Source organism: Lissotriton vulgaris, chromosome 9, assembly GCF_964263255.1.
Source record: "Lissotriton vulgaris chromosome 9, aLisVul1.2, whole genome shotgun sequence".
NCBI lineage: Eukaryota > Metazoa > Chordata > Amphibia > Caudata > Salamandridae > Lissotriton > Lissotriton vulgaris.
In genome coordinates this window covers 976,003,810-976,031,029 of record NC_141697.1, presented here as the reverse complement: position 1 = coordinate 976,031,029, position 27,220 = coordinate 976,003,810, and the positions used below count along the sequence as shown (strand labels likewise).

The following is a 27,220-nucleotide window of genomic DNA, read 5'->3' as shown; positions in this document are numbered from 1 at the left end:
AGGGGGGGACAGCACTCCTGGTATTGCTGGATCTTTCGGCGGCCTTCGACACGGTCGACCACAAGATCTTAGTCGACCGTGTCGAACGACTGGGGGTCCAGAAAATTGCTCTGGACTTGCTTGTATCGTTTCTGGCCAATAGATCACAGGCAGTATCTCTAGGACCTTATCGATCATCCAAGGTGTCTCTGCCGTGTGGGGTCCCTCAAGGCTCATCCCGGAGTCCGACACTATTTAATATCTATGTGTCGGACCTTGCAAGTGTCATCAAAGCATTTGGGATGAGCCTCACCTCCTACGCCGATGACACCCAATTGGTACTGGCCATTAAAGGGGACGGTGAGGAAGTGGCCAATCGATTCACGAGAGGAATGATGGCAATAGGTGACTGGATGGCCACAAATTGTCTGAAACTCAATTCAGAAAAAACTGAAGTGGTCATCTTCGGTCACCTCTCCCCGGGCTGGTCATCTGTCTGGTGGCCACCATCTTTCGGTCCCCCGCCTAGTCCAGCCAGCAAAGTGAGAAATCTAGACGTCATCTTTGATGCTGGCCTTAATTTTATGGCACACGCGAACAAAACTGCGGCGTCAGCTCATATGAAATTGAGAATGATTAGGAAAATATTACCTTTCCTACCAAACACGGCCGGACAAACACTGGTCAGCTCACTAGTCCTGTCTTCCTTGGACTATTGTAACGCCCTATTCCTAAATGCTCAAGTCCGAGTGACAAATAAGATGCAGTCAATCCAAAATGCAGCCGCACGAATGCTGGCTGGGATCCCCAAGTTCGCACCAGTCACAAACACCATTAGGGATCTCCATTGGCTCCCGATACGCAGCCGTATCAAATTCAAATCGCTGTGTATTGTTTACGAGTCACCCAATAATCAAGGTCCCCACTTTCTCAAACATAATCTTCTCCATCATGTTCCAACCCGATCTCTTCGTTCCTCTCATCAGAACTTCTTGAGTGTGCCTCGCACTAGAACAGTCACATGGGGCGACAGGCGCTTCCTGGCTGCCGCCCCGAAACTCTGGAACACCCTTCCTGCACATATCCGAGCAAGTCCCTCTCTGTTCATATTCCGCAAACAGTTAAAGACGTGGTTATTTGACCAATAGCCTTGTATATCTTCTTTACCCCAGTTGCTGATCCATGCCATTAACTAGCGCCGAGACGCCCTCGGGTATTCGCCGCGCTCTACAAATGTCAATAAATAAATTGATCTGTGTTTTGAAGAGTGTGGAACAAGTGTCAATAAAGACAAGGAAGCTCGCATTGGAATTTTGATGATTTATGGACTTCAATAATTAATTGTGGATGAATTCATAATAACTGTACTCTCCTTCTGTGTGGATTTATAATAATCATGTTAAACTATAGGCTGTAAGAAATATGCAAAAAATAAACTTTGATTCATCCATCCTCTTGAACAAATGCTTCTTTCAGATTGCTAAACATTAGGTTTCTGGTTGGCAGAGATATGCACCCTGTCCGAGCAGGAACCACAATCCTAGTCAGGAAAAACTAGATACAAACTAAAAGTTAACCTGTGCTCAACCTCCGGTAGCTTGTCACAGTGCAGTAAGGATTATCTAAAGACGCAATATGAAAAGTATTTGTGCGCACACACACACACAATAACAAAAAGAAAACACCATCAAAAAGCCTCCACACTGGTTTAGGAAAATAGACAATAACTTTATGAAAAACACAAGACCAAAAGGACAAAAATCCAAAACGTAGAACTGGAGTTATGAATTTTTAAAGTATATCCAAAAATATAGTGTTTAGTCTTTCAAGTGCCATCCGGGGATATCTGGTCTCGCCTGACTGGGTTAAATCCAAAAGATCAGGTCGACCGCAATGGAGTGTGGGTCGGATACAAGGACCAGCCTTGGCACGCTGAAACAGCACCTTTGGTTGAGGGCTGAGTCCACAACAAGAAGCGAGGACCATGGAGGCAATGTGTCCTCATTGATCCTTGGGAGTCGTAGGCGATGGATATTCATTGAGCTTCACACGCAGAGTGTGGGCGTTGAACAGTATTGAAGATGGGCAATGCGTCATCGCCAGTGAACTGCGCCAGTTCCAACTGGTGCAACAGTGGCGATGCGTCAGCATCACGAGTTGCAGCACGGAAAAACTGACTTCGAAGGAACCAGAACTGGAATGGCACCACTTTACAGAACAGGATTCACAGAGGACAGAGTCCAGGTGCTGTTGCAGGAAGTCTTTGGTCTCCCTGAGGACTTCAGAACAGGGGGCAAGCCAGCATGTGCTTGCAGTCACTCTGGGGTCAAATGAGATGGGTCCAGTCCTTTCCTCAGTAAGGCATACGGCCGCAGCACAGCAGAGAGAAAAGCAGTTCTTCCAGAGCAGCAGTCCAGCAGAGTGACAGTCCTTGTAGTAGCACAGCAGTCCTTTCTCCTGGCAGAGTTCTTCACAGGTCAAGTAGGCTCTGATTTGGTGGGGTCAGAGACCCAATACTTATACCAAGTTGTGCCTTTGAAGTGGAGGTGACTTCAAAGAAGGGTCTTTGAACTGCACAGAAGCCCTTTCTTTCCAGTCCTGGATCCAGACGAGCTCTAGGGGTTTCATTAGCCCTTTGTGTGGGGACAGGACACTGCCTATTCAGGTGTAAGTTTCAGCTCTCCCTCCCTTCCTGCCCAGGAAGAGCCATCAGAATGCAGATGGGAAGTCAGACACACCTAACCTTCCTGTGTTTGTGTCAATCTGGAGGGAACGCACAAAGGGTAGTTGTCACCCACCCCAAATGTGTATTGGAGACAGGCTGCAGGCACACACAGCTGTAAGAGCAGAGAAATGTCCACTTTCTAAAAGTGGCATTCCAGAAATAGTAATGTTAAATCCAACTTCATCAATAAAGAGGATTTTTCATTACCATTCCATATTCATAAAACATGATACAACTACTCCTTTCTAATCAGGAATTACACCCTAAAGGTGTAATAAGGAATTCCCAATGCTAAACTATTTGAGGAGTAGGCCTCAGAGTAGCGAAAAATGAATTTAGGTGGTTTTCGCTACCAGGACATGCAACACTTAATAGTACCCTGCCCTATGGGTTAGCTTAGGGTGACGTGTAAACAATGGAGAATTTAGGATGTAACAAAGGTTTTTTAATGCTAAGTTGAAGTAACAGTAAAACTGCACACATGCTCTGCAGTGGCAGGCCTGTGATATGTGTATAGGGCTACTTGGGTGGGCGGCACAATCAGTGCAGCAGGCCCACTAGTAGACTTTAATTTAAAGGCCCTGGGTATATGGTACACCACTCTACAAGGGATTTACAAGTAAATTAAATATGCCAATTGTGTATACGCTAATGTTACCATGTTTAGGGGAGAAGCACATGCACTTTAGCACTAGTCATCAGGGGGAAGGGGGAAACATATGTTGCAAACCTTTTAAGAACCTATGTACAATAGTTGGTTTGAAGAGGGATGGCTGGTCAAGCAAACACAGAAAGGATGGAATAGCATAAAGATAACCCTTTAATGTGCCCAGAGCAGAGCCCTGCTGGGCAAGGGAAAGAACATGAGAAAGGGGGCAAACCTGCTTTTCTGCACACCATGCCACAAACATGCCCCAACAGCAGGCATATAGCGTTGTGGTGGAGCAACCCTTGGTACCAGAATAACATAGCAGACTTCAGGTGGAAGGTAAAAAGCTGTTAACTGTCACAACTAATACTCCACGCAAGAAGGCGGATCATTTACAGATTTAAGTGTAGACCCCTCACCTGTTGCAGTGACAGTAGCTCCTCCCGAAGAGGCAGTCTGATCGGAGGCACAATGGACATGCTCAACAGCTTGGGACAGCAAACTCTCCAAGACCAGTTTTGAGCCACAAGGATGACGGGCCGGGTCGTTCCTACTCTTCTTGAGAACTCTAGGCAGGAGTGGTATGGGTGGAAAGGCGTGGAAGAGGCCTGAACTCCACTTGAGATGAAAAGCTTCTCCGAGGGAGAGGCACCTTGGAAACTCCAGTGAGCAGAACTGCTGACATTGCACATTTTCAGCGATAGCGATGCAATCTAACCAAGGTTCTCCCCACTGCTGGAAGAGATCCTGCACCACCTCCGGATGGAGACACCATTCATGATCAAGGCATCTTCAGGTGAGTCTGTTTGCCCTGGCGTTCAGAGAACCAGGTGTTGAACCACCAGGGATATGCCCTGTCCAGAGATGCAGGGCTTGTTGACAAAGGGTCCACAACCCCATCTCGCCCGGTTTGTTGCAGTACCACATTAAAGTAGTGTTGTCTGTGAACACCTGCACTAGCCTTCCCAAAATGGAGGCTATAAAGGCTTCCAATGCCCGCTGGACCGCCCAGAGCTCCAGAAGGTTGAAGTGGAGTCTAGATTCCGCTGGAAATCAGAGGCCTCTGACTTCCACCTTTCCCAGACAGCCGCCCCCTCCCAGGGGTGACACATCGGCACCACTGTCAGAGCTGATTTGGGAAGGCAGAGGGGTCTGTGCTGACTCAATCACTGTTTGTTAACCACCACTGCAGGTCTTGTGCAGTTCCCTCCGAGATCTGGGCCTCGTCAGAGAGATATCCCTGAGGCTGCACCCACTGGAACTTCAGGTTCCACTGCAGAGCCTGCATATGCCAATGCGCATGCGTCACAAGCAAGATGCAGGTGGCCATTAGGCCCAGAAGCCTCAGAGTCAGTCTCACCGAAATCCAGGATAGAGGCTGAAACATCAATTTCATAGCCTGAATATGCTGGACTCACTGTTCTGAAGGTTAAGCCCAAATTTCTAGTGTCCCGACAGCTCCGATGAAAGGGAACGTCTGAAAGAGAGTCAAGTGTGACTTTGGGATGTTGATAGTGAACCCCAGCGAATGCAGGTTGTCCCCCATAGTCTGGAGGAGGGAGACGACATCCTGGGGATGCCTGCCATCAAAAGCCAGTCAAGATAGGAGAAGACTAGCACCCTTGATCTCTGCAGATGAGCTGCAACCACGTCATCAGCTTGGTGAACACCCGAGTGATGTTGGTAAGGACAAAATGGTCCACCGTGAACCGCAGGTTCCGTCTGTGGCAGGCACGACCGGAATGTGGAAATATGTATCTTGTAAATCAAATGCTGCCATCCAGTTTCCTCGGTCCAGGGAAGACAGGACTTGAGTGAGTGCGAGCATTTTAAACTTCGGCTTCTTGAGAAAGAAATTGAGAGTGCACAAGTCTAGGACAGTATGAAGGCCTCCGTCCTTCTTGGGTACCTGAAAGTTGCGGGAATAGCAACCACAACCTTTTTCTGCCTTTGGCATGCTCTCTATGGCTCCCTTATCCAAGAGAGCTGTTACTTCCTAGTGGAGCAAGGAAATATGATCCTCTGTCAGCATGTCGCAGGTAGGTGGCATGGGTGGAAGGGTAGTGAGCAACCCCTCCGAAACATTTGCACAACCCAAAGAATTGATGTCACACACCTCCAGTGGGTCAGGAGATGTTGTATCCTGCTTCCCACAGGGTGATCATGATGGCAAGAGGAGGCTTTGGCAACTGGGGGTGGAGGGGGCGAAGGTGGAATGGCCCGACCTCTGGCTGCCCAACTCACGGGTTCTGTGGGTACCCCGACCTCAACCACACAGAGGCTGGAAGCAGTGGAGGCTGGGAGGGTACAGACATCTGGAAGACATCTGGAAGGCGAGGGTCCATGGAAATGCCCAAGGACCTGGATGCAGCTGTGCTGTCCTTAAAGTGCTCAAGCCCTGAATCTGCCTTGTCTCCAAAGAGACAGGAGTCATCAAAGGGCATGTCCATCAGCGATGCTTGGACATGCCCAGAAAAGCCAGTTGTTCTTAGCCAAACGTGGCACCGTAAGGCCACTGTCGGGGAAACCGCTTTCCTCAGCGAATCAGTGGTATCCAGTTCACATCTGATTGTGAACTAAGCTACATCTTTGCGATTGGCAACAGCCCAGGAGAGTATAGCCCGGACCTCCTTCAGAACCATTTGTAGCACCTGCGCCACCAAATCTCATAGAGCATGGGAGTAACGGCCCAAAAGGCATGCAGTGTTCACAGATCGCAGTGCCAGACTGGTGGATGAAAACTTCTTATACCCTAAGGTGTCCAGCCTCTTGCAATCCCTATCTAGTGGGGTGGTAGTGAACGCGCCAGTATTTACATGGGAGGTAGAGGCATGGACCACCAGGCTCTCCGGGGTCGAGTGTTGTGTGAGGAAACTGGGGTCCCCTGAAGAGGCGTGGTGGTAGCTGTGCTGGGCTTGAACCAGGTCCCAAGCAAGAGATCAGTAAAGGCTTTGTTAAATTGGAGAAGAGTTTCTGAGGGGTCCCTCCTGGCTGAATCACCTCTGTCAAGACTCTTATCTTCACTACCACCGAGAGCAGACTAAGGTCCAGGATCTCAGCCACCTTGCTCACCACCACTGCAAAGAAGCTCCCTCCGCCTTAGCCATGGTAGGGGAGAAAGCATGCCAGTATCTGGAGAAGTGTCCAGTCCACTGGCCATCGCCAAGTTCTTATTCTACTCCGTGTTTGGATCTAAAGGCTGGTATTCTTCAGGATTGAGCAACCCCTCCAATCCTCCACGAGTCCTAGCCCATATGAATAGGGCTCGGGCTCCGGTCTGGAAGGCAAGGTGCTTGTCGGTGTCAGACGACACCCCTCCGGCTCCTTGTCAGAGTTGGGCATCAGAATGGGGATGACACCCGGAGCGTCTGCATTGAAATGGCACCGGGGAAGGTAGAGGTGGTACGACCTGCGCAGGTCCAGATCCATCTGTGTATCACAGAGGCCCGACTGGCTCTGGGGCTGCCAGCGTGGAACCAGTGGTGGCCCTTCCGAAACCAGTAGTGGCCCTTCCTGAGATGGGCCCAAAGGTGCAGCAGCAGGAACAGGCCCCTCAAGTATGAGGCACATGGCCTTGTAAAACTCTTGAAGTTGAGTGCTGGTCGCCCCAGTGCCCGAAAACTCGAGGAAGGGGAGAGCCGACCCAGGTGCCAGCTCACGCGTGGAGCCAACCTTGAATGTTGACACGCCCTCATTTCACTGGTCGACAGACAAGGCAAAGTCTAAGACCTCTTCGACTTCTTGCTTTTCTTCTTTTTGTGGGACTTACCTTTGTGGCCTGATGACTTCGAATGAACCGACGACCTTGGACTCTGCGACCAATCCCGGGACCTTCCTCTTCACCGGGATCAAGACCATTGCGGCATCGCTCGTCTGGCGGCAAGGATCTTGAGTGACTGCTCTATCAAGGCCTTGGGGTGCTTGACGAGGTACTCGGCGCAAATTTTTGCATCCTAGTCGCGTTCCAGGCACCAGAGGCAAACAGATGCGTGTCAGTCAACGACATTTGTCAAGGGCAGGCACATAAGGGCTTGAAGGCGGCCTTCCTTGAAGACATCCCTGCAACACCAGGAGAAGAACTTTCCAAAAACTTCAAAAAAGTAGAGTAAAAAAGAATGGACATCAGCGCACTAGGGTGGTGCCTATATAGGCATCACATGTCACTTTCGGCACAGACGACCAATGCCACCTACCGGCTCGCAGGGGTACTGCTCACGAAAATTTCCAGACACAGTCTGACGCCAGGGGATATTCTAAGGTAAGGAATTTGCAGCTAGAAGTCTCAATCAGATTAGGTATTTAATGAAAATGTGAATAAGAAATAAAAAATAAAAAAAACACTGTTTGATTGATATCTAAAGCTCAGGTGCAACTTTAAACACATTCCAGATTATTAAAAATAAAAGAAGTAGTCTGCCCTAAAAAGAACTTTTGGGTATTGCCACTGCAGCACATGGATTATACAAGTAATTCTTTTGTTTGGTCAACTGAATGTAGCAGAAAAGAGTATTTCAATAGCATGTGTCTTAAAAATAAGACATAGATGTAAATTTCTAAAACTAACTGAAGGTCCAGCTATAATAGTGGGAGTGCTACCTTTTCACAGGCATACTGTTACTTTTACACCAATGGGCAGATTCATGTGTGTGTTTATATTGTGAAAATTATTTCACTAAGAAGCCATTCGACTTACAGTGTGGGCTGTACAAGTGTTCCACTCAATCATGTGTTTTCTGCATCTTTATATACACTACATATGAGTGTTAAATCAAACATCTGTAGATGCCTTACCTGTAAAATTTCAATCCGTAAAAGCAATTTTATGAGACTCTCCTGAAATGAACTTGCTAGGGTACTGTAAGAAGAAAAAAGCAAAAAAAATGCTGTCAGGAAAATAAAAAAGAACATATAAATGATTACAATAACTAAAACCAATCTAACACGTTTTTAAAATGTTGATATTTTGCCTGGTTACAATTCTGTTATCCCCACAATATATAGTTACAAGAAAGATAATACCTATTGGGTTGTTCAGCACGGCTTCTGTAACATTTTCAATATGCCCTAATGTACGTCAAACACACTTGAAACACTGATGTCTTGAGACAATAAATTCACAAGGACTCATTCTATCCCCTTCTTTCATTTCAGATGAATCTAAATCTGGACTTAAAATATTTTTTTTTCTTAAAAGGCAGATAATGCAATAAATCTTTATCTAGGCGGACTGTGCCAGACATTTTGTAGGCAACCTACCAGCCAAATGAACTGGGTGAAGGAGACATGGCAAACAGTGTTATTACTTAGGGGTCTGCCAGGTTGTATGTCACTACAACGCGGGCTATTACCACACGTGCCATTACAACGCTGTTTTTACAATGCAAGTCGTTACAACGCTGGATAGTGGAATAGTTTAACTTTCTATTCCAACTCCAGCCCACGTTACAGTAGGGAAGGTGTTGGAATAGAAAATTAAACTATTCCCTATCCAACAGCGCCCTCCAGTGCAAGTCGTTGTAACGACTTGCGTTGTAAAAGCAGCGTAGTAATGGCAGCGCGTGGTAATACCTGCGTTGTAAAGGCTGCTCACCGGTCTGCCATACTTTGGTTGGGGTTCAGCCTGGTGATTCAGGGAGTCTGGTATAGGGATTCTAATATAGCCTTATAGCCCGCCGTTCGGCTCGGGCCTTCAACTGCGGGAGCGAGCCTTTAATAGCCGGTTTAGCCCTGCTACAAAGGGCTATAAGGCTATTATAACATTCTGCTACTAGAGGGCAGAATGTTCTAACAAATAAAACTGAGACCTCTCGAAGCTTGATTGGATTTAAATCCTCTCGAGCTCCGAGAGGCCTTTTATTAAACATTGGAATGTTGCTCTGCGGGCCATTACCGGCCCGTAGAAGCATGGAGCACTCCATTGTCTACAATGGAGCTCCCAACATTTCAATGTTCTATTGAGTAAGCATCGGTGTGGTTGACTACTGCATTCTCCCCATGCCCATATAGGCCTGATGAGACCAATTTTCCGTGTTAGTTCAGTGGTGCATTGCTCAGTTTAATGTGTAGTTACTGTTGATCTATCCGCATTGAGTATTGTGATTTAATAACAAGATTGAAACCTAAAAAGAAGACAATTACAATACAGGAAGTAATGAGGGAGAATGGCAGGCATACCAACCAAATTAGCACAGGACAAGAGGTGTCCTAGGAATGTCTGTCCATACTAGACATTGGTGTCATTCAAGTGACTAATACGCTCTTTGGAGCAACAGCTGTGAGCCTTTGGAAAGCAAATGAAGCTGCTTTAACTTTGTTCTATTGGATACTGGTGGCTCAAATTTATCTATGGCTCTGAAGTTACTAGTCGTATGATTTGCACTCCATAAAAGCAGTACAATGTTCCATCGTCTTGATGGAGTATCAGTCCTCCGTATATAGAGATGTCCGCCACTCCTGCGGACATCTGTAGTCACTGGCGGGAACCGCATCATGGCTGTTTTTGTAAATGTGCTATAAAGTTTCTCAAACTTTTAACCGGCTTCAAATAAAAAAAAAAAATAATAATAAAATAAAACATAAATGACCCCCACACTATGAGAGTTGTCTCCCATGGTGTAGGGCTCATTTAAATATTTTCAATATCCCCTACCACCAGGTTTTACCATCTGTATAGGACAGTACAAACTGGCCATTGGAATGCACGCTATAAATCGGATGGGTGGTGGAATCACCAAAACTCCGGCAGCCAACTCTGTCGGGCCATCGAAGCACTCGCTTGGCAATGAAGCTGGAGTAGTTTTACAGGCGGAGGACCGAGAGTTTGATGGAGAGGGTACTCAGTCGCGACTGCGATGGAGTACCCTCTCTGGCAAACTCAAAAACAGGCCTGTTAGTCTCTCTACAATGAGAATTCATAAGAACCTGGCCAATCACTTGTCCCGAACAATAATGTATTGCTGCATGTCTGGAAGGGTGCACAAGCACCCATGTCAGTTTTTTTTTAGGAATATGTTGGATTAAATAACATGGCTGATGATATAAGGAGCTGGAAGACCGTATAGGAGAGAGTGTAGGACTAGTAGAACATCTGTGATCATAATGGTTATTTTAACTTACTTTATTTTCAGATTCAGTCTTATTCACATTTCATATGCACTTTGCACTCCTTTTATTTGATTTTGTGTAAACAATAAACTGATTATTAATAACAGTAGAACTTAAATTATGACAGTGGGCTCCAAGTATTTATTAATAATGCTGATTTTGAGGGGTCCTCTGGTCTACAAATTGGGTACTAGATCTGTAGTAATGGTGCTGGGAGTCCAAGTTGAAAAGAGCAAAACTGTTCAGACCCAGTCTTACATGACCATATCTAGATATGTACAGCATTCAAGGGTCTTCAGTTATTGCTCCGTAAGAAATATATTTTGTTAAGGAAGTCTATGCAGCCCCAGAGAAGGCTGAGATTTGTGTTCAATCTAAAAGTGTCTATCTAGTTAGTCTGTAAAACCATGGTCTTAGGAGACCTCTTAAACTTGGAAAAACAACTGTTAGAGGGGAGGGCCTAGGGGACTATGTTTTACCGACCATTCATTTCATTTCAATCTTTATTCGGTTTAAAAAAGCTTGTAAGATGCAATACATTAAATCATAATACATCATATTACAGTACATAGTAATAAAATAGCAGTGGGTAAAAATATCAACACATCTCCTTTGCATAAAATACATAAAATTCAATTCATTTTCCAAATCATCTACATTGGGGTTGGCTAGATCTTGATCGGTCCCTCTAGTATACAGAACACTAGATAAATATACAGAATAATAAAACAATAAATTAGACGTCTGTTTTTATTAAAATGATATACACCATAACAGTAGAGCAAGCAGCACTATAGCAGCTAATAGATGACTCAATAACATGGTGAAGTGGCCTATTTCATTAGGTTTTTTGATTTTACATCCTCCTGATCAAGGCTACACATAGGAGAAAACGACTTAGGCTGAACACAATCGGTTGTGCAGTGTCTCCTTTAAATATTCTAAGTCCAACCTTAATTTGTCTGAGGCCTAACCTTTTACAGATTGGCTTAAGCCATTGTTTCCTGGCTTTAAGGTATGCTGGGCATATAAATAAAACATGGGACTCATCCTCTTTCATCCCCATCTCGCAAAACTCACATATATCAGAGCCGGCGGCCCCGGTCAACCCCTTATTACGGTTCCAGCTAGTTGTCCTTTCTTTTAATTGCAAAATACTATACCGGAACTTTAAATATAGGCTTTTAGCCAGTGGAGGGTAAATTTCATCCATAAGGGGCTCTAATTGCATATTCATTTTGATTTTAAAAAAATTCGAGGTTAGGGTCCCTGTTCTGGGATTTGATAGCACTAAATCTCTAATATAGTCCCAGTACCTTTGCTTCAAGATCTTTTTTGAGCTGTTTGTGAGGGAATCAGGGTCAAACCAAAAGTCGCTTAACCCTAGCTTTTCAAACCATTTTTTGGCGTACTCTAACCATGGCAAGTGCGTGGTATTCCTTATAGCCAATATCTCTTTCAATGCTTCCCTATAATCAGCCAGCTCTTCAACGGACCATAAACGGACCCAATAGAGCAGCGGACGAAGAGAAGCATAGTCGTCAGTACGTCTGAAGTTAAGATCCCATAATACGGGTGTCAGTGGTGTTGACCCAGGTATCCCTAAAAGTTGCCTAATGAAGGAGTTTTCCCTCACTCGGAAAGTATCCTTTAAAGCATAGGCCCAAAGGTCCGCACCATAAAGTGAAGAAGATTGCACTTTATATTTAAATAATTCAATGGCTGGTGAGACTGCTTTGAAATGGCTATTCTTATGCTTCTTTAAAATCGGGCCCTGGTTTTGGATCAGCCTTAGTTTTGAGTTCTCCAGTTGTGTTTTCCATGTAACATCGCTGTCTAAAATAATACCCAGGTATTTAAAATTGGGGACTTCTTCAATAGGTTCATTGTTTATCTTAAAAACCTTATTAAAACCTTTGTGGGGGTTGATTGTCATAACTTTTGTTTTTGAGGAATTAATTTCTAATTCCTTGTCATGGCAATACAAACTGAATGTATTTAAAAGGTTTTGGAGCCCCCTGGGTGTCTGTGAAATTAAGATTGTGTCGTCTGCAAACAATAATGCCGGAACGGCTTGCCCGCTCAATTTGGGAGAGTCATGCTCGCAGCCCAAAAGAGTATCGGGGATGTCATTGACGTATAAAGAGAATAAGGTAGGTGCCATTACGCACCCTTGCCTTACCCCTTTTGCTATTTTTATTTTCTCACTGACTTCTCCATTCGGTCCCCATCTAACTCGTGCGTAATTATTCTCATGGAGCATTCAAGTTAATACCCCTTATAAACTACACTTTAACATTGAAAACTTGAAGGTCTAGACAGCTGAGTAAGACAAACACCAAAAAAGAGAGATACACCATAAACAGTTTCCACCTGTGGTAGAGAAACATCAGGTACTTAAATAAGTCCTATCAGCCCACCCATATGGCGGAGCATTGTCATTTAGGACCTGTTGAACAGGGTCTGTGTGCCCAAGCCCAGAGGTAGTGGAATAGCTACTGCAAAATACACCTTAATAAGTGTCAAGAAAGAACTTCGGCTCTGGAACACTCCTGGAGGTACCGACGGACAGAGCGGGCCCCATTGTCCGAGCCGTTGCCGGGTGAGGTGAGGCCTTCTTCCCACATAGAGCTGGGAAAGAACTCCTTGTTATACAGTAATACACGAGGACACTGTAGGGTGGTCAAATTGGCCACATCCATTGATTTCAGAAATATTTATCTGTTTGGATTAATATTTTTTCAAAGTTCTTTCTTGACACTTATTAAGGTGTATTTTGCAGTAGCTATTCTTCCAGCGTGGCCCTGAAGAATGCCGGTGAATCTCCACCAATACGGCAGAAACATGTTGGCCTTATATTAAAAAACTCACAAGCATACTGTACAGTGATATTTTCACACTGACATTACACTGTTTTTAAATCTGACGTCAGGGTAGATACCAATAAACATATTTTTTTATCTTGACCGCCATTTTAATCACCACTACATATTTCTTTTTTGAGCACTGCACTCTATCAGCACCACTTGTGGTGAGGTTACATCTATCCTTTGAACAATGGTCTAAAGATACTAAGCCACTACCTCTGGGCTTGGGCACACAGACGCTGTTCAACAGGTCCTAAATGACGATGCTCCGCCATATGGGTGGGCTGATAGGACTTATTTAAGTACCTGATGTTCCTCTACCACAGGTGGCAACTGTTTATGGTGTATCTCTCTTTTTTGGTGTTTGTCTTACTCAGCCGTCTAGACCTTCAAGTTTTCAATGTTAAAGACCTCTTAAACTTGGCTAAAGTATACAGATTCCCTAAACGTGAACAGTCACTATATGTTATTGATTTGTCAGCTACCCAAAAATGCTCCGTCCATCACCACCCCCTTTTGTACCGCTTTTGGCCGCCATAATTGTGGCAGGGTATGCTCAGACGTGAGTCCCTTGCTCACTTTGCCACTGGATTCAAGCAAGCCGGGCTGAAGACGGCTGGAATGCCAGAAACCAGTCCTCAGAAGCTTGTTTCCGGTCCAGGGAAGACATGGCTTGGCAGTTCGAGCTGGACTGTTCTCATGAGGCAGAGGGTCAGACTGATTTGCATATGGCCATGTCTGAACTGGGGTGGCAGAGTGGGCTAAAGAACGGTGATGGATCAAACCCAGATCTTTCGACTGGGTGTGAGTGTTTGATTGATTCAGATGCTCCGTCCATCACCACCCCCTTTTATACCGCTTTTGGCCGCCATAGGTGTGGCAGGGTATGCTCAGACGTGAGTCCCTTGCTCACTTTGCCACTGGATTCAAGTAAGCCGGACTGAAGACGGCTGGAATGCCAGAAACCGGTCCTCGGAAGCTTGTTTCCGGTCCAGTGAAGACATGGCTTGGCAGTTCGGGCTGGACTGTTCCCATGAGGCACAGGGTCCGACTGATTTGCATATGGCCATGTCTGAACTGGGGTGGCAGAGTGGGCTAAAGAACGGTGATGGATTAAACCCAGATCAGTTGACTGGGTGTGAGTGTTTGATTGATTCAGATGCTCCGTCCATCACCACCCCCCTTTTGTACCAGACTGTGCAGCAAACACAATGACAGAATAAAAAGCAGGATGAGCTAGAAGACAACTAGCAAATTAGTGACATTAGCCATACTATAAAACCTTGAAGTGTCAGGTTCTTGCGCCTATTTCGAGGACACTGTTCGAATGAAAAACTAGGGCTCAATAACAAATTATTTATTTCGAATCTACTAAGAAGATCTATGAAGAATTAGGTCAATTGATGAATTAGACACAGCCATATATGAATTCTCAAGTTTAGCTTTTTGCGCATTTGCAGTTTTTGCAAGGATGTGATGTGTAGATCCCGAAACAGAAAATGCAATATACATGCCATGGTTCAAATATTTAAAAAAAATATCTGTAGATCATATTTACTGAGCAAACATTTCGATCTGAGACACAGTTCCTACTGTAATGAAAGTCAATTAACAAACGGCAATTAACAAAAGGTAGCAAATCGACGTGGCTATAGTGGAAAAGAATTGGAAATCAATGGGGAGTAGTTGACTGCTCCACATAAAGTGAGAAAAGGAAGTAAACAACCCGAGTATGTTAATACTTGGAACAGCTACAAAAAACTATATACCGTTTCAAGCAATTCCATTGGAATGAACAAAGACAGTATGCTATCCATAGAACTAATTAATTTGTCAACATTACATGTTCTGCCCTACTTCACTGTCCACCTTTTGTCAGCTGCTCCAGAAACATTTCATTCAGGCTGCCAAAACAGCTGTGCATCATACTTCTGTAGCAATGTTTTGTGAATTGACTTTACAGTGCTTTTATACATTTGGAAAAGGTGATAAATTAGAGAGACCCAGCCTGAGCATTAAACGGACTACTAGAATAAGGTGGACAAACAGTGACAAAGTGGGCTATGAGTTTTAAGTCTAAATGTTGGTGGATTTTTTGGTATGTCTGTCTTTACTGATTTTAAGAGTTTACAAGGTATTATTTTTTTTGATCAACTGTGTTTTACCTTCTTGCTTGTTTACTGGATATAACCCTGTAAACAATTTTACTACTGAACAAATTCCCTACATAGTGTGCATCAATAATAATTCATTTACGAAATCATGAGGTAAGTAGCTTTGAGATTAGAGATCTTAACAATTTCCAGGGTACATTGAAATACAAGACATTAATACATTCATGTAAAAACTGGAATTTTCGTAATGTTTAAAAGGAAACTCATAAAAGAGAGAAGATAAATGGTCACAACATCGTAGCTCCCTAGCAAAAGGCCAGGCTGACAACATCAAACATGAAACCAGCATCATTTCATGAGTTACATCTTTAAATGCTCTGCATGCTGTCATTTTACTTTAGTGACTACTGTGCGTCTTTCACCTTGCATCAGGATCTGGCACATGCTCACAGGGTAGGAGGCAGTTTCTAAACCTCTCTCTGTCTTCAATGTGAGATTCGAGACCGCTTATGAATTCTTGCACAATCTATGCAGAAGAAAAAGCATACTTGTTAAAATCAGGACTTTAGTCTGACTGCAGCAATAGTTTCCATTTTGTTGGTACCCAAGATATTTGAAAATCATTGTAAACTTCACAAGATGGTCATGAATGAGGCTTGAGATAAAACATCAAGCAAATAAGTTAGCATATTTCTTTTGCCAGATTACAAGTAGTATTCATTACATTCCTTTGTTAGAATTTGAAGCAGCTTTTGATTTTAAATGTATTTTTTATTTCTAAACAGGTGTTAACAAGACTCAAATTAGCATACTCCTTTTTATTTTTCAGATCTTCAAATACATTTAAAATGTTTAGTAGAAATGAAATTAGGAAGTGGGGTATGGTCGGTGGCTCATTTTATGAGATGCTTCCTCTTGAGCTCCTGGGGCCTCCCTGTAAGCACCAGTTCCTGCTATGGTGCCTCCCCAGAATTACCTCGATTGGCAGTGGCGGTTGGTGACATATTAAATAGGAGGGGTGAAAAAAAAAACATTTACAAAAAACTCCTGAAGTAAATACGTTTCACTTAACATACAATGCATGTCCAGATGTCATCCTCAATGTTCTGCAGCATGTCCTCGATGTTCTTGGCTCTAGACCTAAAGCAAGGTCCCAGAGCCAACTCCCTTATCCAATCAAGACGCTGCTCTCATGCTGTTAAGCAGAAAGAGTGAAGTGTCTGCATTGGTTGGAGTGGGTTGGCTCTCCACTCCGAAAGGCACTTGACGCCTGAGCCTGCTCTCCAACCCAGCTGTCAAAGATAGCTGGGTGAAGAAGTTCGAATTGCGCAAGTTGGTCTGGCCTTAGCATGGTAGCCGGCCAAACCAACATACGCACTACAAACTGAAGTGGCAACTCCTCAATGTTCCAATCAGCAGTAGTGGCACGATGGCCATGTAGCTACTCCCAGTTGATTCTGCTTTTGTTAAAATGGAGACGGGTGCTGTGGCACTCTTGGAAATGAGAGGATTTGCATTTATCATGCTCATTTAAGAAAATTAGATCTCAAGAGAGTTTTGCTATTTTAGAATGGATTTATTATTTAGAGGTTTTCTATAGCGCTAGCCAGACCCGAGGGTATCGGAGAGCTTTACAACATGATGAAGAGGAGTTAAAATACAGGACAAAGGCATGGTAGAAAAATACAGAAAAAGTTCAAAAAGAAACTTTACAGTTCTGCTGAGCGACAGAGGTGTGCAGTTGAGGTAGAGAGGTCGAGGGATCCGAGGAGTGGCATTGAGGAAGAGGGGTCAAGAGGTAGTCTCAAAGCCTAGGGAAGGCAAGTCTAATGCAGGAAATGTTCTCTTTGCGGTGCTGACCCAGGGGCTGAGAGTTCAGAGAGAGGGCATGAGGTAGGAAGAGGTTGTGCGATGTCTGAAGGCTGCCCGGTGGGGGCGCGCTGTCAGGTGACTGCCTGGTGGAGACGAGAGCGTCACGTAATTGCGTTCGGGAAGGCGCGGTTGAGGTAGAGGGTTTTTAGGAGGCTTTTGTATTTTGGAAAGGAGGGGGTGGTTCTGATGTCTACTGGGATGGCGTTCCAGATATTCGGAGCGTTTCCTGCAAAAGAGCGGGCAGCAGTCTTTTGTTTACACGTTTTCAGGGGAATGAGTAGGAGGGAGTTGGAACTCCTGAGGCTTCTTGCTTGCCCGGCTTTCTTGAGTTTGGAGGCTAGGTATTCCGGTTTCCCTGTGTGCAGGGCTTTGTGTGCGAGGCAGGCAGTTCTGAAGCTGACCCGCATTTCGACTGGGAGCCATTTTAGATCTCTGAGAGCGGGAGATATATGGTCAGATTTCTCGATTCCGGTGACCATTCTGGCTGCTGCATTGAGGGTGGTTTTGAGAGGGGCTAGGTGGGAGCGAGCTGTACCGGAGAGGACTGCGTTCTCATAATCCAGTCTGGACAACACCAGGGATTGAGTGGCTTGTTTGAGGTCGGTAGGAGGGATGTGGGTTTGATTTTGTTGGGGAGCTTCAGTTTGAAGAAGGCACTCTTGGCGGAGTTCTTGATGTAAATGGTCATGGATAGTTTGTGGTCAAGGGTGATTCCCAGTGATTCGACCGAGGTTGCCAGGGTGAGATTTCCGTTGAGGGCATCAATAGCTTTCAACCATTCAACGATTTGCAGGTTTTCTTCCTTGTTTGAGATGAGGAGGATCTCGGTTTTCCATGATTGAATTTGAGGGGGTTCGTTGATGGCCATTCTTGGACTTCTCTGAGAGTATTGTTGATTCTTAGAATGTCATTAAAGGAGGAGGTTTCCTAGTAGATCTGTGTGTCATCTGCATATATATAAAAAGGGATGTTTGCTTTTTTCCAGAATGGAGGTGAGGGGTTCCATATATATGTTGAACCGTTGAGGGGAGAGAATGGAGCCTTGGGGGACGCCTCTGTTTATGGGGATGAGTTCGGAGAGCAAAGGATTTGATTTTTACTCTTTGGGAGCGGTTTTGGAAGAAGGAGGAGAGCCATTGGAGGACCACTTTGTCTGCACCTACCTGCTCTTTGAGAGCTTTGATGAGAAGACTATGGTCTACAGTGTCAAAGGCAGCTGACAAGTCTAGGAGGATGACGAGACAGCAGTGGTCTGAGTCGAGGGAGTTGAAGATGACGTCCATGATGTTGAGGATTGCAGTTTACGGTGCTGAAGCCTTTTCTGAAGCCTGATTGGTGGTGGTCAAGCAAATTAATGTTGTCAATATGTTTGTTCAGTTGACGGAGAACACATTTTTCTAGGATTTTGGCAAGGAAAGGGAGATTGGAGATAGGTCTGAAATTATTCAGGTCGTTGAGTCTAAGCCTGGTTTCTTCAAAAGGGGAGTGACTTAGCAGACTTTAAGGCAATCTGGTATGGTGCCAGTTTTTAGGGAACTGTTTATGATTTCGCAACAAAGTGGAGCCAGGGTATGTTTCAGCTCTTTGACAATTTGAGGGTATGGGGTCAAGGGGGCTTGGAGGAGGAGATAAAATTGAAGATCTCCGATTCTGAGATGGGGTCAAAGGAAGACCAAGTTGTTGCCTGTCGCCTTTTCATGATAGTTTCGCTTGTTGGAGAGAAGTCTTTGTCGGGGGGATGGAGGCTAATGTCCAGTGAAAGTTCGATCATGGTGATTTTTTCGTTAAAGAAGTTGGCGAAGTTGTCACATAAGGAATTTGAGGGCTGGACGAGGGATGTTGCTGGCTTGGACGTTTGTTTTTTGATGATGTCAAAGAGTTTTCTAGGTCTGTATTTGGCCTTGTCAAGAACGGTGCCCAAAAAGTTGGATTTTTCGTTATTGATAAATTGTTTGTACTTTCTTCTTGCTGCTCTAAGTTCCTCGTAACAGCTGGAGGAGGGGTTCTTTCTCCAGAGACGTTCAGAGGCTCTGAGTTGCCTTCTTTCCTCAATGTCCTTGTTGAACCAGGATCTGGAGGGTATGTTCCTGGGTTTTTTCAGTTTCAAGGGGGCTTGTTCGTCAAGGATGGAGGACATGGTAACGTTGTAGTGGGATGCGAGTTCTTCAGTAGAGAGGCCTTCCGGGGAGATGGGCAGGAGGGAGGATATTTTCTCTTCTAACTCATCTGTGTTGATCTGCGATAAGTTTCTCGACCATGAGGGGGGACTGAGATGGAGGGAAGAGGCAAGGTCTGATGAGGGAGGTGGAATAGGATAAGGTGATGATCTGACCAATCGACCGGAAGGATGTGATCTATAGTGATTGCATCATGATTGTCGATGATGGCATCCAGGATAGCTCCTTTGTTGTGGGTTTCTCTTGAACAGTGCAGGTGAGGTTGCTAGTATGGAGTAGGTCATTTAGGGTTTTACTGGAGCACTGTTCTCATCATTCCAGTGGAGGTTAAGGTCGCCTAGAATGATGATGTTGGTATCTCGGAGAGACCAGTGTGCAATTAGGTCTGATAGGTGTTCCGGAACGTGACGGAGTTGCCTTGGGGATGCTATAGGAGGTGGCAGCGCACTAGATTATTGTTGGTGGTTTTGATGTTGGCGGTTAGGCATTCGAAGGAGTTGTACATGATGTTATCGGTTTCAGACACCGATAGGTTATTGTTGTGGATGATTGCCACGCCTCCGCCTTTTTGGTCTTTTCTATCTTTCTTGATGATAGAGAAATCCGGGGGAACGAGCATTTCCAGGATCAGGGGTGAGGAGTCATTGAGCCAGGTCTCAGTGATGAAGGCAATGTCAATGTCATGGCTGAGAATGGATTCTGCTAGCTCTGTAGTGTGTTTCGTGGCAGACCTGCAATTTATGAGCATGCAGTGGGTCTCTTTGATTGGTTCCATGGGATGGTGATGAGGGAGGATGGGGGTCTGAGGGGTTTCTGGACAGATTGTTCAGTTCTGGTCCCAGTGATTACCTGGATTGCGGACTGCAGGTCGTGGATTGGAGGGGAGAAGTAAGAGGAGGCCAGCTCGATCGCTTCCTCCGGGGACATGGCTTCCATTGCCCTCTTTGGTTTTGGGGCCTGGGGATAGGGAGAGTGAACTGACTGCTTGATGAGCAGGGGGTTCGGAGGCCAAAGGAGGGTGGGGGGGGGGGCAGGAGGCAGTGTTGAGGGGGAGTGACGAGAGGTTGGTTAGGATAAGACTCATGCCCTGTAGTAAGGTGGAGAGTTGGCTTTCAATGCGGGCGAGGCAACAATCTGTCTCTTCTTGACGGGGGTAGGTTGCAGCTGGGAGTGATCTCTTCGACGAGGGGGAGCGCTGGCAGAGTTTGGTTGACTTATTTTGTTAGTGGATGTGACAGTTTAGGTTAAGGGAAGTGACGAGGGATGCAAGGGATTGGGATGAGGTGGGGTATTTTTCTTGCTAGGGGGAAGATGACGGGAAGGGGAGGCTTGCGGAGTGGGTTGCAGTCGCCCAGCACAGAAAGTGGGGAGTTCCGCGCCAGGGGTTGCTCAGGTGGAAGAGGTATAGCAGGGGGCCGCGTCATTGGGGAGAGGGGGATTTCCGATGGTCAGAGGATGCGCTACAGTGGAAGAGGTAACAGGAGGCGGGATGGGGTGAGAGTTCATTAAGAGGTATGGACTTTCCAGGTGGAGGGAGAGCGGAGGGTGGGGGGTAGTGTGGGGGTGCTGATTGTTAGTAGAGAGGGGAAGAGGAGGTCAAAAGCTTCCAGGTTGGCATTGTTGGCTTGGATCAGGACTGTGCAGTTAGAATAGATGGTCACCGAGGTGATCCCGCAGAGTGGCAGGGGGCGTAAAGTGAGAGTTTGCAGCTATGGGTCGTCTTGGTCGTTTTGGTGATTTGGCATATGTCTCTCAGGGAGGACATCCAATAGGCAGGCCTGATTGTGTGGAATATGAGGTCCATTTTTATTTGGCCTATAGAGGAGGAGTGGTATAAGTCGGCAAAGAGGGATTCCAGGAATTGTCTGGTTAGTTTGTGTTTAAGGTTTTTTTTTTAATTTGGCGAGAGGTTGGGTGGGAGAGTGATCGAGAAGGAGTTGTGGCCGTGCTGTTTTATGTAGGGTGAGGAGATAGGGTTTAGGGAGGGAGTTGAGGTGGAAGGCATTCTAACTGGGCAGATTGTGAGGATTAGTGAGGATAGTGTCTATTGTGGAGGGCTGTTCTGTAGCTAGGGGGGCAAGGCGGCTAGCCGCTGCGGAGCGGACCTGTTAGCGGTGGCTCGGGACAGGTCGGTTGGCAGAGGGAGCTCTGTCCAAAAAGTAAGAGAGGGGGAAATTGAGGAGAGGGCGTGAGGGTCAGGGTGGGGATAGGGAATAGTCGGTAGGGGTAGGTTTAGCCTGATTAGTTTTAGTAGAGGGGTGGGCGGTGGCCCCCTAGAGAGGCGGGCGGGGTTTAGGAGGCCGTGACCAAGGCTTGTGATGCCGCGCAGTTTATCTGTGCTGACTTCCGGGTGCCCCTAAGGAGGATGCGGAGTACTGAGAGATGCAGGGCTGGATGTGCTGCCCTATTAGAGTCAGGGGCCAGGAGGCGATAAACTAGGGTCTCCGGATTCAGGAGCAGGCAGCTAGAAGAGAGGGCAGGGGCAAGAGGCAGTCTCTAACGCTGCGTGGCTCGACTGTGCCTCCTTCGGGGAGCTCTCATGGGTGTCGAAGGAAGGGAATTCTAAAATAGGTAGTCCTGGTTGAGCCGCCCTTTTGAGGTCAGGGGGAATGGAGAGGGCAAATGAGGGCTTGAGGACAATGAGTGAGTACCTAAGGCGAGCTGGCAGGGATCAGTAGGCAGTCTCTAGGAAAGGACCGGCGCAATTTGCCTTCGCTTGTTTCAGAATGCTCCCGGAGAGGTTGTGGCCGGCAGAATTTGATGGAGTCGTCCTTGCTGGGCCGCCATTTTTACGTCAGGCGGGGAGCAGGGATTGGTATTTTGCTCCGGTCCGGTTCGGTCTCTCGGGCAAGTGGAGACGCGATTCAGCCGCGCCTAGTCCCCAGAGAGTGTGGCCGGTAACTACCGGGCAAGTTGTCCTGGGAGGGCCGCCATTTTAGGATCAGGCGGGTTTCAGAGTCCAGGCGTGGAAAGCTCGGGCGTGTGCAGTGGCAGGAGCAGTCACCAGGGCTCAGTGTCAGGCACGGCTCGTCTTCGCTAGTACACGAAGCCCCGGGAGAGGATGCAGCCCGGGAATTACTGGTCGGGCCCGTCCTTGCTCTGCCGCCAGTTGTAGGCCAGGGAGGAGGAGGAGGAGATTGAAGGCTTCGATTTGGCGTGGTGGCCGCTTGGGGGCGAATTGGAGTGAATATGTCACGGTAAGGGCATGTGCAGTTTGGGCATTGAAGGGAATGTAGCGTTGTTTAAGGGATGGTAGTTGTGTGGTGAAAGCCCATGAGTGAGCTGATAGTTAAGAACTTGATACTTGTGAGTGTTTTAATAATGAAGGGGGCGTTCTTGCAAAGGAGATGATTGCTGTAATGTTGTGATCGTTCTATGTTTTGTTTTAATGGCGTGGGTAATATATATGCAGTTAAGTACTGTGTTAGAAATTATTCAGTAAATAGTAAATTTAACATGTCTGATATTTAGTATAGATGTGTAAAAATGTTGCTAATGGTTATACATACAAATTTTTTGAATTTTAGATACCCCTGATGAAGGGATGTATTTCCCGAAATGCATTGGGTAAATTTTATTAAAGACGTGACATACGGAAACCATCATGCCTCCTGTGTTTGAGTGAACAGTAACGCATTGCACCGAATGAGTAAAAGGAATTGAAAAAACTGAAAACTTGGTGATAAAGAAATAGAAAAGTATGGATAAACAGAAGAAAAAGAAAATGTATTTGATTGATTGGATTCATTCAGCGTTTTGGCTGTGCAGCTTGAATTGGCACCAAAAGAGGTTCCTATGTGTCTGTTACACAGGCCAAGTACCCAAACTCCAGTTGCTAGCAGAGAGTAAAAAATTAAATGGTAATAAAATATTTTTTTATTGCCATTATATTTTTCACGCTTTCTGCGTAGCAGTGTGGAGTGGGGGGGTGACACCCCTCCGCTCCTATAGAGGAACCGCTGCTGCTATTTGGTAGAGAACAGACTGAAGAACTCTGGAGCACCCGATGAATGCTGAGGATGAAGAGGATGCCCACACATAGCAAAGGAAATGCATTGTAGCCTAAGTGGTGATGGCATGCCAGGGGCACTCTGGCAGCAATGATCCTTCCAGGATCTGTGGAGCAGTCCTGAGTGTCGCTCCGAGTGAAGAGGACTTGGGACGCAGCCGACAGGCAGCAGACATTGACTGCAGGACAGCAGGCAAGAATAATAGTGCATGCTTTCTCCTGATCAACTGAACAGCACCGAACAGGCCAGAGGAGAACGGGGATTTGTGGGATCTGGTCAAAAGGATCTTTGATGCAAGTAAGCCTGTCAGTGCCAGGGCAGCCACTGCACATAGGTGAGCGGTTGCACACCTAATGAGGACATGAAACGATCTCATTGGAAGCAAAACTAGGCCAACATTTGAGCCATAGTACATAGAAGGTCATGCGACTGGTAACCTATATACAGGGACTATAATTTGACAAGATGCCTCTGTTGGCATAAACTGACACCATGGGATTTGACACGGATTTGCCTACAGTGCAGCTCACTATCAGCAGCTGGAATGTACAAAAAGGTGGCATAAGGGGCTTTGAGAAACCAGACTACTACCATCAAAAGAGTGAATGCGGAGGACTATGGGACCTATGGGAATTGGTGTAATGCTGCTCACGCCTGTTTGAGTGGCACTTGAGATCAATCTCAGAGGTCTTTGATTCCAGACACAATTAAAGAAACAGACAGACAAAAATGAAGCCCAAGACTCTTAAGCGATTTGGAATAAGCTCTGAGACACTCCCCAATAATACAAGTGCTAAGAATGAACTACTTTTGGAAGAAGAAAGCGAGAGTACTAAGAAGGACTACATTGCACCTGTCATCACCATCTCCAGAGAAGCATTAGAGAACAATATAGATACAATTAGGATAGATGTCACCTTATCGCGTATGGACTACAAGAAAATTATTTTAAGTCCTATGATGAATGAAACCTTGCTCAGTCAGCTACCCTCGCATTTTGAAACCCTGCAACAGTAGATGAGATCTTACAGAATGTGTGTGTTTAGGGGGAGGACTCAGAGTGATGCTTTTGACACAACAACATCACAGTGATGGGACTACTGAGAGAGAGAGAAAAAGAGAGCTCACGCAGGATTACTTTCCTGGAACACTGGCTCAAAAACATTTACAAAAAACAATGGGCGTGCGCTCCTTCGTAGAGCACCCCAGAGACCAATAATATGGATAAGGTTACTATCCTACAGGTGGAACGAAAGGCCAGTCATAATGTGGCTTTATTTGGGCGATAACAGAAAAGTCATGATCGTGCATTAGATCTGCATCAACAGAGCTCCACCTTCCTGGCACGTACGTGAAAATGAGAGACATTGGAATGCAGTACATGCTCCTGTTCCAGTTACACCAGAAAGAGCTGGCTGAAGGACTCACCCCAGCATAGACTCTCCACTACCTACAAGCAAGATTAGTAGGATGCAGCACCTGAAAGATAATCCAGGTGATTCATGAGGGCATTGTTGTGGAAACTTTGATAATGCAATGTATTATTTCAGTCTGTATTTTTTCTGTACAAGTTGGTCTCTAAGGAGTTGTCGGCTCTGCTTATGAGTACATCCAAAAAAGCTATGGACTTGGCGTTAACTTCATAGGTGAATTGGATTCTGTCATTAATATTGTTCAATGCGGTCAATGATTCAATTAAGCTGTCGTATGAACCCTTCCAAATGATGAAATTGTCATCCATGTATCTGAAAAATTTGATGGCATGATCTTTCCAAACTGTGGTGTTGAGTATGTAATTTTCTCGAACTTGTTCATAAAGATATTAGCATACGAGGGGGCAGCACAATTGCCCATCAAGGTCCTGGTAGAAGACTTGTCAACACTGGCTACTACAAACAGATTAACGTTTTAGATACCTCACTCAGTCGACTGGGGTTCTTCCGCCGTGCTCAGGAAGACGCCCCCTAATCCAGGGGATGCTACCTATTTCATATATTTTTCACACTCATTGATCAGAGAGCGATACTCCTGAAGCACGCAACAACGCATTTTCTTTAAAGACCAATCTTGCTGTGCGTGTTCTACCATACTATTTCAAGGACTAGGTCTGACAACAGGCCCCTGTTGCTGGGCGCCCAGTAGAGATGTGCAATCCTACTGTGGCATCCTGGAGGCTCTAGGCCCCAGCATTGGATTAGAATTTTTTTAGGTGTACAATAGGTAAAAAAAGTTGATACTATTTTAGAAAAATGCAAGGGCAGCACTGACTACATTGGTCTTTGAGGTGGATATTAGGGACCATGCATTAGAACATCGTTTTAGGGTTAGGAAGGAATTGTAGAGAGATATGGATTCCTCAGCGTGGAGACTGAAGAAGTAAGAAACCGTGGTTCTTAAAACCGTTGAATTGGAAGAGGAATAGTTCTAGACAAGAGAGAAACATGCTCCGATACTCATGACTAAAACACACCAGACAGAGTAAGCCAGGTAGTTATTAGCTTGCCTAATATGGCCCTATTACCAGACAACGAGCAGACGGCTGAAAGGAAGTATATACATGATAGACGTTCACCAAGTGTTTCTGAATTGCTACCACAAGTTGTATGCTAGCCAAGAAATAGTATTTGATAGGGAACTGAATGATTCCCTGGATAAGGGAGGCATTACCTCAGTCTCACACATCGAACAGACTGACTCCACTATATATAAAAGAAATTAAGAGCTCAATTACAGAAGTGGCTATGGGGAAGACTTCTGAACTTGACTGGCCGCCTTCAGAATTTTACTTGATGTATATAGACATTCTGGCACCAAGTTTTATTGGCAATTATGAAGCAACACTTTCAAGGGCCACATTACCAGTGACTAGTAGGGATGACCTGATCATATCTTTCCGCCACAAGCCAGGCAAAAGGGTGATTGACAAAACTTAGGATCAGCTTTTAACGATGTTTAATATCAATTACAAGATCCATAGCAGAGTCTTGATAGAACCTCCATCTTGAAGCGTCATCCTGCTGGAATAGCAGTGCGTCTTGCAAAAGACTTGGGCACAGACAGCTGGACATTAAGGACATACGCCTGAGGATAAAGTTACTGTAAAGGCTCTCATTGTTGTATACTACATCTAGCCATAGTGTAACCACTAAAGCCCATATTGCATTAGGAGAGGCACACAACAGCGATGCCCCCTCTCCCTAAAAATCTTTGCTTTAGACATCAACCCCCCTGCACATGTGGTGAGGACTGCAGGCAAGGGACTCTGGTATAAACATATCAGGAGTGACAAATGCTGTTGTAAATATCATATTTTCTGCTAGAACAAAGACCTTTTACTTCAATATAAAATGGGAGTTTTCAAAAAAGTTACAAGTGAACAACAGTGATTCTCTTGAACGTATATTCATAGAATGTTTTCTGTGTTAAGCATGTGTTAAAAAATGGTGATAATCAAGCTTATGCAAATAAATTCATGATAGTTAAATGTCTCTGCTTGAGCATATAATTAGGTGTTCCTAACAGTAACAGTTTCTAAAAGTTTAGTGACCGCAGGTCTCGCCCTTGTTACCTTTCAGAAGTGAATATTAAACAATCATTTGAAATGCGATAGGTCTCGTATTGGCGAGAGTTTAAGCTATTGTCATTGTAAATGACAATGCCTTTTATTTATCTTTTTTGATAATTAACATATAAATAAAAGGCATTTTCATTTACAATGCCAAT

The 27,220-nt window shown here is 45.4% G+C and overlaps 1 protein-coding gene across 1 annotated transcript in view; it reads right to left on the bottom strand.

The window, feature by feature from the left end:
- The window catches only part of FANCD2 (FA complementation group D2), a 1,101,131-nt gene that overhangs the window by 1,002,374 nt on the left and 71,537 nt on the right, over positions 1–27,220 (bottom strand). The window contains exons 5-6 of the mRNA XM_086938826.1: positions 15,861–15,964; positions 8,145–8,208 (exon numbers count right to left, since the gene is read on the bottom strand). Coding sequence (XP_086794952.1) covers positions 8,145–8,208; positions 15,861–15,964 — 168 coding nt within the window. The remainder of the gene's footprint in view (positions 1–8,144; positions 8,209–15,860; positions 15,965–27,220) is intronic.